Source organism: Hippocampus bargibanti, linkage group LG01 (genome assembly GCF_051943395.1).
Source record: "Hippocampus bargibanti isolate YZ-2025 linkage group LG01, ASM5194339v1, whole genome shotgun sequence".
In the NCBI taxonomy this organism is placed as follows: domain Eukaryota; kingdom Metazoa; phylum Chordata; class Actinopteri; order Syngnathiformes; family Syngnathidae; genus Hippocampus; species Hippocampus bargibanti.
The window spans coordinates 12,457,381-12,474,687 of NC_142734.1; the positions used below are offsets into that span (position 1 = coordinate 12,457,381).

The following is a 17,307-nucleotide window of genomic DNA, read 5'->3' on the forward strand; positions in this document are numbered from 1 at the left end:
GGCTTGTAGGCAAACTGCAGCGGGTCCAGCGATGAGCTTGCCAGCGGTCGCAGGTGGGCGAGGACGAGTCTCTCCAGCGTCTTCATCAGGTGAGACGTCAGCGCCACCGGTCTGTAGCTGTTGAGCTCTTTGGGGTTGGCAATCTTGGGCACTGGGACCAGGCATGACGTTTTCCACAGCTGTGGAACTCTGCCCAGCTTCAGGCTCAGGTTGAACAAGTGCTGGACAATGTCACACAGCTGGTCGGAGCAGGTCTTGAGGAGTCGGGAACTGATGTCATCCGGACCTGCTGCCTTCCTCACCTTCATCCTCCTCAGTTGGTTCCTCACCTGCGCAGTTGTGACAGACAGGCAGGAACCAGGAGGCAGAGTGGCGGCTGAGGGTGTGGCAACGGTTGGGAGGGCAGATGTTGGTTGTGGAAAGCTGGTCGTGAGAGGGGGCAGGGAGGGTAAGGCCACAGTGAGAGTTGGTGCAGATGCAGCTACAGGTGAAGTTGACGGTGGGCCGGGGGCGGCTGGCGTCTTGTCAAACCGATTGAAAAAGCGGTTGATTTCATCTGCCCAGTCCTTGTCTTTTTCGTTCAATGTCACTGGGCTTTTGTGGCCTGAGATGTTTTTCAGGCCCTTCCAGACACCAGCGACATTGCTGGCTTGCAGCTGCTCCTCCATTTTCATCCTGTAGGCCTTCTTCCCCTCTCTGATCTTCCTCCTCAGTTGGATCTGCACGGCCTTCAGTTCCTCTCTGTTGCCCGACACAAAAGCCCTTTTCTTCTCCTTCAGGAGGACTTTTATGTCGGGATTAATCCATGGTTTGTTGTTGGCAAAACACCGCACAGTCCTGGTGGGTACGGTGTTTTGTTCACAAAAGTTAATGTAGTCTGTGATGGTGTTGGTGAGTGAGTCAATGTCTTCCCCATGAATCTCAGTAAAGAGCTCCCACCTGGTTGAATCAAAACAGTCCCGCAGAGCTTCTTCAGCTTCTGTGGACCATCTTTTGATCGTGCGGGTCACAGCTGGTTGCCTCTGGACAAGGGGTTTGTACACAGGCTGGAGATAAACCATATTGTGGTCTGCTCTTCCGAGAGGGGGGAGGGGGGAGGGTTTGTATGCATCCTTGGCGTTTGAATAAAATAGGTCCAATATGTTATTGTCTCTGGTGGCACAAGTTACATACTGTGTGAATGTTGGGAGGGAGAATTTCAGGGAAATGTGATTGAAGTCCCCTGAGATGATAAACAAGGCGTTGGGGGACTGGGTTTGCAGCTTGTTTACAACAGATATGAGGGCATCGGAGGCAGCGCCGCCATTTGCCGTAGGGGGAATGTACGTCGTCACGGCTATGACGTGTGAGAATTCCCGTGGCAGGTAATGCGGCCGAAGGCTAACGGCTAGCAGCTCGATGTCCCGAGTGCAAAGTTTTTCCTTCACCGTGATGTGCCCAGGATTGCACCATTTGTCATTCACAAATACAGCAATCCCCCCTCCTTTCTGCTTACCGCTGCCTTCATTTCTGTCCGCTCGTACGAGTTGGAAGCCCTCCAACTCTGCGTGGGCGTCCGGAGTGATTGCCGAAAGCCATGTCTCCGTGACGAGTAGCAAGCTGGCTTCCCGGTACTCCCTCTGATGTCGCGTTAGCGCCGCCAGCTCGTCCATTTTATTTGGGAGCGATCTCACGTTCCCCATGATGACGGACGGGAGAACGTGTCGGTATTTCCTCGTTCTTTTGCGGCGATCTTTCCCGGCCCGACATCCTCGTTTCCTCCTCTTCAATTCATCGGGGATGTCTGGTGCGGCGGCCGCTAGTCCGCTATTAGCCCGCCACGCTAGTAGCTGGTCTCGACTGTAAACAATGGGATTCCGCGTGCGCGTGGATTCCCCGTTCACAGGAGCGATGAAAAAGTAAAAAATAACGGCGATGAGCAAAAGAAAAGATGCCCATCTCCTCTCCGTAGGTTTATGGAGCGAGATCAGGCAAAACAAAAACGGAAAAGTAAAGAAGTGAAAAAGTAGACAAGAAAGGGAAAGAGCTGCTGTGGAGGCAGCCACACAGGGGGGCGCCATCTTGAAGAACCCCTTGTCTTACCTCCTTCCTAAATGTCATGCAACACTCTTCCTTTTTCAACTTCCACCATTTTGTCCTCACTTCAGCCTTTGGTTTCTTCATCTTCCTCACTGCCAGCGTCATCCTACACACCACCAACCTATGCTGTCTGGCTACACTCTCACTAACCACTACTTTGCAGTCACTGATTTCCTTTAGATGGCGCCGTTGACACAAAATGTAGTCTACCCGTGTACTTCTGCCTCCTCTCTTGTAGGTCACCCGATGTTCCTGTCTCTTCTGAAAGAAAGTATTCACAATAGCCATTTCCAACCACCATCTGTCCTTCAGCGTTCCTCATCTGGAGTCCAAACCTGCCCATCACCTCCTCATCATCTTTGTTTCCTGCGCCAACATGTCCATTGAAGTCTCCACCAATTACAACCCTCTCACTTCTCGGGATGTTCTGTATGACTTCATCAAAGTCCAACCAAAATTTCTCCTTGTCCGCCAGCTCACATCCTACTTGTGGGGCATACCCACAAACAACATTGAACATCACGCCTTCAATTTCTAGCTTCAGACTCATCATTCTATCTGATACTCTTTTTACTTCTAAGACATTCCTAACAAACTCCTCTTTTAAGATAACCCCAACTCCATTTCTCTTTCTGTCTTCACCATGATAGAACAACTTAAACCCTGACCCTAAGCTCACTTCATCCTTGCTAATGTTTGCTATGTCTTGGTCCACAACAGTCACGTCTTCTACTCTTTGTTCCTTCTCATTTTCCTCATTCATCAATTCTTCAAAGTACTCTTTACATCTTGCCATCACACTATTGGCACCTGTTAATACAAATGAAATGAAAACCAAAGTAATGTAGTTTATTCGATACATTGTAAAAATGAAGATTCTAAATAGCAATACATTGGAGAGACGAAACAAATTCTCAAAAAAAGACTATCAACATCGCAGGGATAATACTAGTGGGCCTCAATCTGCAGTACATATGCACCTAAAAGCTAGCAACCACTCATTTGATGACAGTGAGTTTAAAATGTTGCAAACCCCTTCACTAAATTGCCATGATGGGGTGAGCTTTATTTTGGATCGTTGTTACACCAGACTTCTGAGATCACATAGGCTTAGTTATGCTGATGACGTGATACCAGAGCAAATGGGGCAATCAGGCCAGTCGTAAGCCACATAATCATTCAGGACAATAAAAGTAATCAGTGTAGCCTCAGGGAATAGTCCTCTGCTCCCCCAACCTTAGAGCAGGGACCTATCATAGCTGAGGTCTGGCACTACCACTTTTGGACAGTAGGGATGTATATAGGGCCAAAACTCCCAGCAAATTTTAGTTCGCTGACGGAGCCTCTTGGATGAGAAGCGAATCGTCCGACACCTTCAAAGAAGTACAGATGACGGCTGAAGAAACCTTTTCATCGTTACATACATATTGTACAATTGTACCGTATATACAAAGACCATGGAATGTTCAAGTCTCGTACAAAGCCTATGCTTTGCCTTGAATGCAAACCTTTTTAGTGCTTTGCTCCAGTTAAAATTAACATTCTTAAACCTCTTCAAAACCAGAAAATGCCAAATTCCTTCTAAATGTCATTTCTTCTGAAATGGTTTAGATGTCATATTTTCTTGAAATACACCAGAAATTAGTTTTGATGAGCTCGTGGTTCAACTGGGCCGATTGAATGTTACATAAAAAATATTGTTTGATGTAAGTCAGTCGTCGTAGCTTCCAGCTTGACACCGTATCTGAACATCAAACATCACATGAGAAATGGACAAACGGCATGTCTTTACATGTCAACTTAAAGGACAACAGACACCATTTTATTGTTTCCTAACTGACATCAGAAAAACGTTTTATAGCATCTAAAATACACAAAACATCCAGGTTGATATTTTTAGTCAAATGCAAAACACCAATAAAAATGGCTTAAAATTGCCTAAAACTGCCACTAATGAGCTCAAAACTCTAGGACAGCCATGGGCAAACTACGGCCCGCGGGCCACATACGGCCCGTTAGGCTTTTTAATCCGGACCGCCGAACTTGTCCAAATTATAGTAAAAACAGTGTCTGAAAATCATGACAAAAAGTTAGCGGACAACAGGGAAGACAACTCTGAAAAGTTGCCTGCCCCGTATTTCACAATTTGAAACACAATAAAACGAGTAATCGCAAAAAAAACATTGTCCCATAGTAAATAGTATACTATATATACTATGTACTACTAAAATACTATATACATAGTATTTTAAATTAACGCTGTACCTACCAAAAATGCTACCTTGCTTAATTTACGGTAAATATCCATGGCTGAAGATTTTTCTCCAGTTGATGTTTGTCGTTATGGCACACCGTGCAATGTTTGCATTGCGTTGTCTGGTTCAAGCCACTAGGCGCCTTTCATAATTCTCAACTACACTTTACACTCATGGTATAATGTAAATTTACGTTTTGTAGTGTCACAAATTTTGTTAGCTTCTTTTGAATCTTTCTTCTGGGCTGAGGTACTGTGCATCTATTTTGGAAAATGATATGCAAATGCACGACCTTATAACGCTTGGGAAAGTCTGAAGCACGACACGTGCTTCTGATTGGCTGCCGTGCCGAGTATGCAAATTTCAACTGCAGGTTACGATACACGTGTACTGTTTGCACGTGAAGGCAAGGGCATCCGTGGCGAGTTTGTAGAGCGCACGTTCAGGACAATCCATTCATGATTTTGCGGAGTTTAACACAAGTAGATATTATTGAGCTTGAGTATTTCGTTGTGTAATAATATATTTTGAATGTTGAAAGTGATTCCATTTTTCAATAAATGTTGATTTTGTTAACTTTGCACCTTCGATTGAAACTTATTAAAAACAGACGCAATCTTGATAAATCACAGTGCGTATGTTTTTTTAATCTATTTACATTTCCTCCTCCCAGAATCTGCGAAATAGTATGAAAATGCCATATCTTGCATATTCCTTGAGACAAATTTATCAACTGATAAGTGCTATTTTTCACATTTGAAAGACAGTTAATAAATTGGGTTGTAGTGTTCTTACTCTGCAATGAGGTTTGCACACACTACATTTAATGCTTTAGGTTTAGTATATCCGGCCCAAACACTCCCTCCAAACGCTCCTGGCCCGGCCCCTCTGTCCCATTTTAGAACACATTTTAGGCCCGTTAGTCAAAAAGTTTGCCCACTCCTGCTCTAGGGATTCAGAAAGTCCCAACCCCAGTTCGTGACGTCTCGTCAAGATACTCCTTCACAAACTGCCTTGCTCCAGAATCAAACAATGGCTTCAAAGAGTTCAGATTCGGAAAAATATCCTTTCTTGTTATTCATCCAGTTATGAATAGTTCTGAAGGGAAAAGCATAAGTGTTTGCGATCGATTAAAGAAGTCCTTCCGTATCAATTTGAGCCGTGTAAAAAAGCGACGAAATTGGTCAAGGACACGACATATGAAGCATATATGAAGATCCGTGAATAAGCAATATAGCATCAACTTCGGTGATATGTGGCATATAAGTACATGAATAACAAATAATGAACTACAAGATGTCAACATCAATGCAGATTGTTTAATGGTTGTGCATGCGAAAAGTTGTTTAAACTTTCAAGATGACGAGTTACGAACTTACGTATGAATGACAGAGGTTATCCATTGCTAACTCCGGTTAGCTCCTCGTTCCAGCAGCTGAATGTTTGTCTATATAAAATATAGCTATATGTGGTGGAATCTTTGTAGATCTCAGTAGAAGTTATTTGAAGTGATTCATCAGATTATGGACGCAACTTGACCAGGGGTTGTCCTTTAAGTACAGCCAAAGCCAGTCCAACTGCTGGATATACATGCACGCAGATCCAGACGGAATTTGCTGTACACAGTGTAATGCCTCGGCAGCCTCAGCTTCTCAAAACATGTTACAGCTGTGGGAAGCACACCTTCTACTATTTCCACCTTCATGTCTGCAGCTGGCACCTCCCATCCGATCCAAAATCTAATGAGACTCTTTAACTCATTTGAAGATTCTGCATTGAAAATAAATAACAATCTTCTCCAACCACTCGGAAGGCCACTTCAGATGTTAACTTGCTGGAGAGATACACACCGGTTTCAATGAAGTTTTTCAAATAGCCAGAAACTCTCGATGTATCCTCAAGATCACGCTCATCAAAGTCGACCGTCGCATATTCCTCCAAGATGACAGTTGTGGAACAAGGCCATGTGATGCAATCCAAGAGCATCTGTAATGACATACCATTTTGCTCTCGGGGCATGCTCATTTGTTTGGGTTGCAGCCCATCCCATTCTTATGCTTCATGTGCAAAAAAATGAAACGTCTTTGCATCCCAACCTGAGATGTGACTTGGGTCTCTGCCTTCCTGGGAAACAGGATAGGGATGATCTCTCTTCTGTGAATTAGAATCGGCCACAGTCCTGTGTCTTGCAGGCCTCTTTGGAACTGATTGATTTGATCTCTTGTTCGCTCAATGACCTGCGGTGCAAAAAAATATGACATCATGTTCACAGCAAGGTACAGTAGCTGTACTGAAAATTGCTGGGGTGTGAAATAATTCTCAATACCTCCCGCCACCCCACCCCCCCGACACACACACACACACACACACACACACACACACACACACACACACACACACACACACACACACACACACACACACACACACAGCAGGGATGAAACAGTATATATGTATATACAGTAAAGTCTCGTTATATCGATATTCAAGGGAGTCCGAAAAAATATCGATATAACCGGGACTATCGATATATCCGACCCTGTTTGCATGTAATTTTCTCTGTGCGTGCATAGAAATAGTATCGATATAACCGGGACTATCGATATATCCGATATTGATACAACGAGACTTTACTGTATATGTATTTATGAGTCTCTGAGCACAGTTGCGGGAAAGTAAGGGGAAAAGTGCCTTGCCCACATTGTTTATAGTATAGTTTCTTACTTTATCTACACCTCAGCATGAAAATCAAAACCCCCAACAAAATCGGGAATGGCGCTCTTTGTCATATTTTCAATTTCCAAATACATTTGTGAATGGCAGTGAATGAGTTAAAGCTCATACGCAAGAGTTCAATATACAACTACATCTACTAGGAATAATAGTAAGTTTAGATTTAATTTGCATTTGTCAAAGGACTTTAGGACTCCAATTCCTCATCAGTGTGAACACAGAGGTGCAAGTCTACTTAGTGTGTCCGGCTATTGTCGGAAATGAGAAACCAAAGCGGCACATTAATTTCACCGCATGGAAAAGAAGCTTGTCAGAGAGCCACTTCCTGTTGGTGTCATTAGGTGTGGGGAGATTCCATAGCACGCAGAGCTGATTGATGGTGTCGAAGTTGTTTATTTCGTCATCTGCACTGAGCTAGAAGGAAACAAAATGACCACCATGTGTTTTTTACAAATGTGTGTGTTTATGCACTATCATTTTCATTCATCATGCTTGTTATTGTCCTGCATACAGAGTTAGAATTGTAGCACTAACTCTATGGTGAAAAAAGAAAAAGCAATAAATCAAGGAAGGTCACTATTTAATGTCACAGTGCATCTCACCATTGTCACTATGTCACGAACATCGAGATCTGGGCAGTCCTGCACTGTTATAGGAGTTGTCTCCAAAGAACCCCCAAAGAGGGTGTGAATAATGGCTGGGCTCAGTCCTGGAAAACTTGGTCCGTGATGCAAAAACGAATGGCCAATAATACGCCCTGCCACAGCGAACATGTTGTTGTCCAGCAGTCCATCTAATATGGAGGGGATGAGATGATCAGGCTCGCCTTCAAAAAGTTTGGTAATGGCTGCACTTCCTGAAAAAGCAGAACGAAGAAGATTTTGTCGTTTAGCACTTCTGAAAAAAATCTAATAACAAAAAAAACAGATATAATCCATATTTGGGATTATCTTGATTAAAATAACAGGTTTATAATTACAGATGCTCCCCAGTATACGAACCTTCGAGTTACGGCGTTACGGTACATAGGAAACATTTTTTGCAGGTACTGTATGTTGAAAAATGTTTGGACAGCGATGCTGTAAATTAGATTTTGTATTGCTCGCCTTTTTTCGTCCGAGCTCGCTTGCGATTGGCTGTGTACTGTTATTCACGCACACAGAGACACAACGGAGGTTTCAAGGGATGGATTTTTAGGCGACAGACACCAAGGCTGACCAATCAGCACCCGGTTATGCTGAAGTGTTGCCAATGATTTCCGGCCCCGATCCGCTGCGTAGAGCACAGTGAGACCTCAAGTGTGTAAGGCGAGAGAGTGTGTAAGGCGAAAAGTGTGTATCCCAATTTTTTTTTCCTTATAGGAAACCATTAAAATGAGAATAATCCGTTCCCAGGTTTCCATAAAATATAATTTTAAACTAAATAAGCCTTGAAACTACACACAACCTATGTACAATAAATGTGCTATTGTATTGTAATGAAAGAAATACACTGCACTGTATAATAAAGTCACTTTATTTACATTTGTGATGGTCATTGATGGCTTGATGGAATGGCGTTGGAGGTCAGAGGGAATTGCTGTTTGGAAAGAGAGTCACATTCCATAAGGACTGTAATTAAAGAAATAAACTACTGGAAAATAAAGTCGTTTTATTTACCTTTGTGATGGTCATTGATGGCTTGATGGAATGGCGTTGGAGGTCGGAGGTCAGAGGGAATTGCTGTTTGGAAAGAGAGGCACATTACATGACGACTGTAATTAAAGAAATAAACTGTACTGTAAAATAAAGTTTTATTTACCTTTGTGATGGTCGTTGATGCCTTATGGAGGGAGAGTCACCTTCCATAAGGACTGTTGGTAACTCAACCTCTGGTGTGGCTTCTCTTCTTTGCTTGTTTGGAGACTCCTCATCATTTTTGCTGATTAAAAACCTCTTAATTGACATCTGTTGCATTCTGACTTGTAAGGTTTTACGAAGCTGAGGCATCACATTATCGTTCATCTTGTTGATGATTCTCATAGCAACAGTGTTTTGTGGATGGAACTGTTCGATAAAAGCCTGCACATCATTCCACTTTGCCAACATTGCCTTGATGAGCTCACTTGATGCTGCAGCCATTTCCTCCTCCTCGCCCTCAGATGTTTAAAATCCTCAAGCGCTAAACTTCCAGGTTGCCGCATGGCGATATCGGCGTGAATTGGCCTTGCGTTCTCGCATATAATTGCATTACTCACGCTGTCGCCGGATAACTGCTTTTCGTTAATCCAAATTAACAGAAGTTTTTCAACTTCTTCGATTGCCCGAGACCGTTGCTTTGACAGCACGGAAACACCTTTTGCAACAGACGCACCTTTGATGGCTTCTCTGTTGCGGAGAATGGTAGCAATGGTTGACTAAGCATAGCCGTACTGGGCCACTAAATCACACCTCGTTCGTGTTTTTCAATTATCTCCTTCTTCTCCTCGACGGTGATTTTGTTTTGTGTCTTCTTGGGCTGAACACAAGCCTGTGGTGCGGGCTTTTTCGGTCCCATAATAGCAAAATTATCTGCAAATAGCTGCTCGGAGGCGATCGGCTGTGAATTCAGAGAGAGGGGGTGTGGAAAGGTGCGCCGGCTGGAGCGCTGTTAGGTCGTGTGCTTTGAAGATCACTCCGCCAGATCCGAAGATCTCTCCTCCAGCCGTGGTGGGTGTGTATCGCGAAAAGTAGTGCGTATTTCATGGTTTAATTTATATAAATTTGACGTTCGTAAACCGAAAAGTTCGTAAGGTAAGGTGTTCTTAAGCCGAGGCCCCACTGTATATGTGCAAGGAGGAAATCCCTCTTCCCAGTTGACGCTCCAGGAGGACGCGATGTTATATGGTAATGGCTGCTGGCAAGTAATTCAGTTATTACGTGCCAGAAGCTTCAGTAATGGTTTACTGAAGACAAGCATATATGTTGTCGTACCGCAGTAGGTGTGAATCTATTTTACAACTGTTAGAGCGTTTGCGTTTTATACTTCCCCGTTCAGTGTTTGACTGAAACATACATTCCATACAAAATATAGCAATTGAAGCAACTTACGAGCAAATTCACCTTACGAACGACCACTCGGAAAGTATCTCGTTCCTTAGGTGGGGAGCGTCTGTATTGAACTTCTTAAAAGGTGACAAGATGCCCACTGCTCTGAATTTCTGCCTCCAAAATAACAAAACATTTTATTTGTAATTTAAATCCGTTGTGAATCTTGGAAAGATTTTTTGGCCTGTGTAAACCCCTGAGTAAAATAAAACAGCTAAATAAAGCATATTCTATAAATAAGAACTACAGTAAAGTCTCGTTATATCGATATTCAAGGGAGTCCGAAAAAATATCGATATAACCGGGACTATCGATATATCCGACCCTGTTTGCATGTAATTTTCTCCGTGCGTGCATAGAAATAGTATCGATATAACCGGGACTATCGATATATCCGATATCGATATAACGAGACTTTACTGTAGTTAACTTGAGCTACGTATGTTACATTTATGAAAGTTTTCTGTGTGCTTTTGTCACTGTGCTTCACCTAAATTTATATGGAACCCCCTTGTAAGCCTGAAAACAACCATTGACATTAGGTGGCGCTGAACTCCGCTTCCGGTTGCAACATCACCTAAAAAAAAGAAACAGATTATTTCAAAATCTGAAATGAAAGAGGATGTCTGGGCTGACTGGGAATGTTCATGAATTTGAACTAACTAAGGGAACAAGGGGGTAACAGCTGTTGTGTTCATCTTCACAATAAAACAGTTGCATCCAAAGGATAGTTCAGAATATTCCCACAGGGATTCTCCCCCATTAGAAACCGGGGTAGAATACATTATGTCAAGTTCTGGGTACTACCTTGTAATTTACATTCCAGTCGAGAAGCCCACTGAATGTTGTCTCTGTTATAAAAGGAGACTAAAGCCCGGTCTTGCAATTCTTTGTCATCCCTGATGTCCAAGGTCAGACAAAGTGTTTTTGAATTTTTGTTATTTTGTAGAAGTTCTTGTACAAATAGCCAACCAGCTCGTCTTGCATCAGATTCTGTTTTCCAGTCTAAGCAAAAATAAGGAAAAAGGAAAAAAGCTGTTCATTTGTTAATCGTCAATGTTAAATTGGCTCATTGAACAAACTGTTGATGTCTTGCAATCGAAAAATACTAGAAATGCATACCATTTGTTGCAATCATTTCTTTGGCTTGTTCCATAGCTGTAGACACTGATCGAGCTGTGCTGAAGAAAACAAGCACAAAACAATCTCCATCCAATCTTTACGATGACATACCCATTCCAGTACATGTCATAAGCTTCTTTATATTCCTAAAAACTACCAAGCAAAAATTGGAGGTTTAAAATAGCAGTGCGTAACATTTGACTGTTGGTGGCGCATTCGCGGTAAACTGTCTGCATTTCCGCTTGTGTGAGTCCTTTTTTTATCATTTCATATTATGTACGGCATACATACTACAACTTTTATATGGAAATTGTAATCATTTATAGAGGCACCTATCAGCCAAGGTTGACAGCTATGCATACAACGGGCAATGGTTTACGCACGTATCGTCGAGACGGATGTATGGTAATTGGTATTCTACCGGAAACAAATTCCTTGTGTGTTCTACATACTTGGCAATAAAGATGATTCTGATTCTGATTCTGATTCTGATTCTGATTCTGGTATGCAGCTGTGGAGTTACCCCCGGGCATAAGGCAATGTTGTCAACCTCTGATCTGTTTAAATTTCCGAAGGCTCCGTTTTCCAAATGCGTACAAGAATTTTCTAAGTGATAAATAGTCCAACTAATGTCATCACATTGTTAAACATGGCCATGTCCAGTCCTTATCAAGACTATAATCTATCAACAATGTGAGCATTATTCGTGGAAAAAAACGGATCTGTTTGGAATGAACTCTCACCCCTTTAGCGCATTGACGTACAGTGTATGTAATTCCCCGTCTTTGCAGTTTGATTGAGTCATTTTTCCTGCATCAATGTTCACCGCTGGAGATATACTCAAAAAATACAAGACCTAAAATGATGGAGCAAATAGCAACTGAGAAAAGTGTTGTGTTCCAATCAATAACCGAACCGCAAATTTGAACAGAATTTCTTCAAGTAAACAATGAAGCTGATGATGCCTTATGGGAGAGCATACCTGTCAACCTCCACGGCTCCATGCCCTTACAAACTGTCGTATTTTCCCTGACAAAATACAAAATAATCTTATACCATATTTTTTTTCAACCGTGTATATTTATGTAGTTTAACATGTTATATTGTACATGTGTTTTGTTATATCATTCTGTACACATTCTTAATAAATGATGAAATTACATGTGTTGCTTAATTACTACACTGTAAAACCCAACAAGTTGAAAGTACTCAAAATTTTTATGGCAACTGATTACGTCAAAGTTTTTGAGTACAGTTTACTCAAAAAAATTTGAGTACAGTTTACTCAAAATTTTTGAGTAGTGGAAATAAATTTCATGAGTTTGACTGAATTTAAATGTTATGAGTTTGAATGAACTTAAAAAATGTACTTTTAGTTTACTCTAATGTTTTCTTGTTATCTTAATTTTTAAGTTAAAATTAGGTTTCATATTTAAGCGTAACCAACTCAAATTTATGTTACCTGAAAAAATATATTCATGTATACTGTACTTACATTTGCCTTCTATGTCTAAAAACAAATACCCACCTCACATGTCTGTTTTAGTGCACATTATTTATTAAGGTTTAAAACAACCTTTGATAAAACATTCATGATAACAGTATCAAATGCACAGCATGTCCACATACCAAAACAACAAATAAACCCATGAGCAGTTCTTTTTTAGTAATTAACACAACATCGTGATAAAGATGTGAAATAAACAAAACAACAAAACAAAACAGAAAAAAACAACAAATTATACTCTGCTGTTCTGTTAAAAAATAAATTCTCTGACAAGCATATACTTGAATAAATACAAGAGAATACATTTCAATGTACTCGTCATAAGGTGCAAATCAAAGTAAAACTTACTAAAAACAAACAGTATTCATGAAATGAAAAAAGACATTTTGGTGAAATCCAGGTTTACACATCAAATTATGAATAGAAAATCAGTCACAAACAGTACATCAATATTTAGGTATACAAAGCAGAGTAAAACTGTGAAATTACTTATCCAGTGTTGCTTTGTTCCGTAATATTGGAGGCACAGGTGCCTTCAATATTGCGGAACAAAGCATTTTTTAAACTTAGCAGGCGTGGTTTGAGTTGTCTGTTATCATCAAGACACAGCAGTGTTTTCTGAATGAAGGTGAATGTGTGGATTAATTTTTTGGGAGAATCTAAATGCAATGCATACATTAAACCAAACAAGAGGAGGTGTGTCTCAGCCAACCTGGGGAGACATCTCACAATAATGCCATCTTCTATCACAACAGAAATGCTGTTGGAGTTAAACAAGATGGCGCTAGTTGTCAGTTGTCACGGAGAGAAGTGCGACAGGAATGTTTTCAATGTCTGGATCCTCTTCCCACTGCAAAATACATCAATAGACATTTGTGTTAAGTCAGGCAATACATACATTGCATGTTCATGTTTTGAAGAACTGTGAGTCATCTTCTAGTAGGTATGCATGGAGAGCCGGACTGCGTCTCGTGTATATCATGCTGTTCTTTATCAAAAGCAAGAGGAGATAAAAAGCAAAGTTTTAATTTGTGGAAAGCGACAAGAGCTTAACATTGCAGTACTTGTCTTCAGCATCTCAAACCCAAGACAGTGGCCTATGGAGACCTATGGAGAATTAAGTTTAGGTAAAATTCTGTTCAATATAAAAAAATACATACATGTATTATTTTTAATATGATTCGGGTAATTAATCATGTAGCATTAATAAAAATGTAAACATACCTTAGATAATGGCGGTGTTACTCAATTTCCACCCTGGGGCTAAAAGGTTGAATAGAAAAAACAGACAACAACAAATGTAATCATTTAATTTAATAAAACAGCTTGACCCATGTTTACTTTTTAAATTGAATAAATAATCTAATTTACCAGATTAAATGATGCCATCAAGCCAGTCAGGTGTTTGCAGTTTGAAAAATGGTGTTTGCAGTTTCAAAAATACATTTAAAAAGTTTTATGTTTACACATGAATGACCATTTAAACTACACCAATTGTACAGAGTGATATTTCATTTGGCTAGCATTCTATTTACTTACTGCCTTCTTAAAACGGCAGCACAACTGTTGCACGTTGAATTAGCATGACTTATTGTGCTGCCGTTTAAAACAAAGTTAACTCAAAGCACCAACCTGCTGGCGTTGCAGCATCTGTGTGGCGGATTTCGGCTGACCCTTATAACTTTTGAAGTTCATATAAAACTTAATTTTTATTCTCGAACCTTCGCGGACACAAACATAACTCGCAACACCCCGTGATAGATATTACTCCACCACCGCCCAAACAAACCTTCGCGGTACAATTCTCCTAATAACCCTGTTGTGTCTTTCAACAAACAAGAGACGTTTAAGAAACATTCCTACTTACCACAGAAGAGCTCGTAACATTAGGAGAAGTCCTTGGCTCGAGCGGCGGATATAATGCCCCAAACGGACTTTCCAAAATATTCCTTTCCTGTGGAGCGACTACAGCATTGACACACTGGGTCCTTGTAGTATACATATATAGTATATTAAATACGATTGTTTGTCTTTCCACCCTAATTTAAAATAAATAATCCGTCGGTCTCTGCCAGATTCAGCCGTTGAGAATTCAAATGGCGTCCAATGAGAGCATGCAGTGACGTCATCATGCAGCTTCCTGCCGTGAACTCAAAATGTTTGAGTAAACGATTGCCATGAACTCAAAAGTATTGATCTACTGCAAATCAAAAAGGCAGGACTCATTCAAAAACTCAAAACGTTTGAGTTTTTGAAACAAAAAAATCGGCTTTTGAGTTGACTGACCTCAATGACTTTAAGTCAGTAGTACTGTTCGGATTTACAGTGTACAGTCCTGACATTTGCTCCCACTCTTTGTGATGCTTGCCATTTAATTTACGGTGTTTTAATTCAGGTTCGGCCATTGCGACTTGATGATTGTATTCAAAGAAAATTCAAAACTATGTTGTAATGTAGGCCTACTGCTCTGCTTTCGCTTTGTTCACGTGTGATCGGAATGATGCAATGGGAAATCCCCAGGCGGCAGACGCATGCGCACAGTAGCATCAAACTGCTTGCTTCGTTTGCAATGAAAAAAACGATATTGAGGCTACTGTGGCCAACTCGTTTGACTTGATTGATTTGCCGTCTCATGATAGTCGGTGTATACCGGATGGTATCCATAATTGACAAATTTGCGTTTTTCCGTATAGATTTTCTTGTACGTCGTGCATCTCTTAAAATGCATAATAAGCGTACTTTGTACAGTAAAAACGTACAGGTTGACAGGTATGAGAAAGTGACTGAAAGAAAAAAAAAGAAACGTAATATTTGAAGACATGATTGTGTGTGCGCTTACCTGTGCACGCTCTATATTGCCGCTTTTCTTTGCATTGAGTTGTATGGGGTTGATGAAATTCAGGCCTCCAAGTGACTAAGCTGGTTTAACTTGTCAGTGCAGGTATGGCGAAGGCGACTTTAACTGCACTATATGTGTTCCCTCAGGCTACATCACTTTTAACCGTTTGACTGCCTGCTCATCCAAATGGGACAGCACATTTAGAGCTAACGTTTGACTTAAAAGAGGATTCATTTCAGTCTGCTTGAGAGAACTTTAATGCTAAGGGGTGTGCACATATTTTTCTCACCTCATAAACTAGAGTCCGTAATGGCAGAATGGTATGTATATATATATATGATCCTAAACATGTCAGTCCAAAAACATGCAGCTTTTTTAATAGCTTGAAAACATTTAGTTTTGAAATCGACAGATGAATATGGGTAAGAGATCAGTCGATGTTTCTGAATGTAACTAACTCATTCACTGCCAGACGTGCAAAAATGTGTCCACTCCAGTGCCAAGGTTTTTTTCATTGTCACTTGAATTCCAGGACCCACAGAATATTGAGTTTTATGACTTCCTAAACATTCAATATAGTGTTAGAAAACTTACTCTCTTCTTGCATCAGAAAAAAATGAGTTAATTCCTAAATTATGTGTCCGGAGTAACATGAGGTGCAAGTGTGGGTGGCTGTACAAAAGGCAAATGCTGCCCCTTTGTGGAAAGGAAAAAAACATGGCCAGAGATCTCACCTACGCTCCCCCCGCCCCAATAAAAACCAAAACCCGAAAAAATTCGGAAATAGCGCTCCACGTCATATTTTCAATTCCCAAATAAATTCCAGTATGGGACTCAATGAGTTAAATTTCAAGAACTGCTTGAAGTTTGTGATCCATTTTGTCACGACACTCGAGGCTAGAAGGCAGGACTCTAGTCACAAGGTTTGGATCCGAAATACACGGCGAGACAGATTTCCAGGAAAAAAGTCTTTACTGAGACACGCATGCAAAATAATAAACAGGAGAAGGTAAGTGACGGCAACTAACAATGACAGACCTGACGGCAAGGTAGTCGCGAGGGTAGGTTCCGGAATTCTCCAACGGAGACGGTAATGTGCGATCGGCATATATAGTCAGAAGGCACAATCAGTAAATGACAAACAGCTGTGGGAGCCCAGGTGAGTGATGATGGGAGGGGCCGTCTCCAGGGAGCAGCGGAGGAGGTGACGGGAGGGGCGAGGTGCACCCAGGACTGCGACGAGATGTGACACATTTCCTGTCAATCAGCAAATCGTTGCACCTTTCTTTTGTGAGGCTTTTACTACAGCTTTTTACATGTTTTTTTTTACCTCTTAGTGGGTGAAATGCAGGCTCTGCAGTGTTTAAGTCTGGAGATTGACCTTGCCAATCTACGACCTTCACCACCATTTTCCCTGATGAATTCCTTTTTTTTTTTGGCAGGTTGCGACATGACAAAGGATTTGTCCATCACACCAATTTCATCTTTCTTGGAATTTGCAGACAAGAGGTTTCTTGTAGACTTCTTGGTTCAGTGTGCCGGCCTGGAGCCATAACGTTGTTAATCAATGAAGATTGGTGAACCCATCCAGTTATTTCAACTGTGGCTCATAGATGGGCACAATGTATTTTTAAATCCATTTATGTACAGTGAGACTTCAACTTACGAACTTAATTGGTTCCCAGACAGAGTGTGTAAGGCGGAAAG

At 41.2% G+C, this 17,307-nt stretch overlaps 1 protein-coding gene across 2 annotated transcripts; it reads right to left on the bottom strand.

Moving 5' to 3' along the window:
• Positions 1-5,657: 5,657 nt before the first annotated feature.
• LOC148903122 (uncharacterized) lies at positions 5,658-16,884 on the bottom strand. 2 transcript variants are annotated; one of them, XM_088996795.1, is made up of 11 exons: positions 13,986-16,884; positions 13,826-13,868; positions 11,998-13,611; positions 11,255-11,313; positions 10,940-11,137; positions 10,623-10,709; positions 7,670-7,923; positions 7,359-7,481; positions 6,431-6,571; positions 6,185-6,320; positions 5,658-6,104 (listed from the first exon to the last, which is right to left on the bottom strand). In XM_088996795.1, exons 3-11 carry the CDS (start codon positions 12,057-12,059, stop codon positions 5,887-5,889), a joined length of 1,278 nt encoding a protein of 425 aa, XP_088852921.1. In that variant the 5' UTR covers positions 12,060-13,611; positions 13,826-13,868; positions 13,986-16,884; the 3' UTR covers positions 5,658-5,886. The 2 variants fall into 2 exon arrangements, with proteins under 2 accessions (XP_088852921.1, XP_088852928.1); XM_088996802.1 differs by lacking the exon at positions 7,359-7,481 and having other exon boundaries at positions 11,998-16,884.
• Between the last annotated feature and the right edge of the window lie 423 nt (positions 16,885-17,307).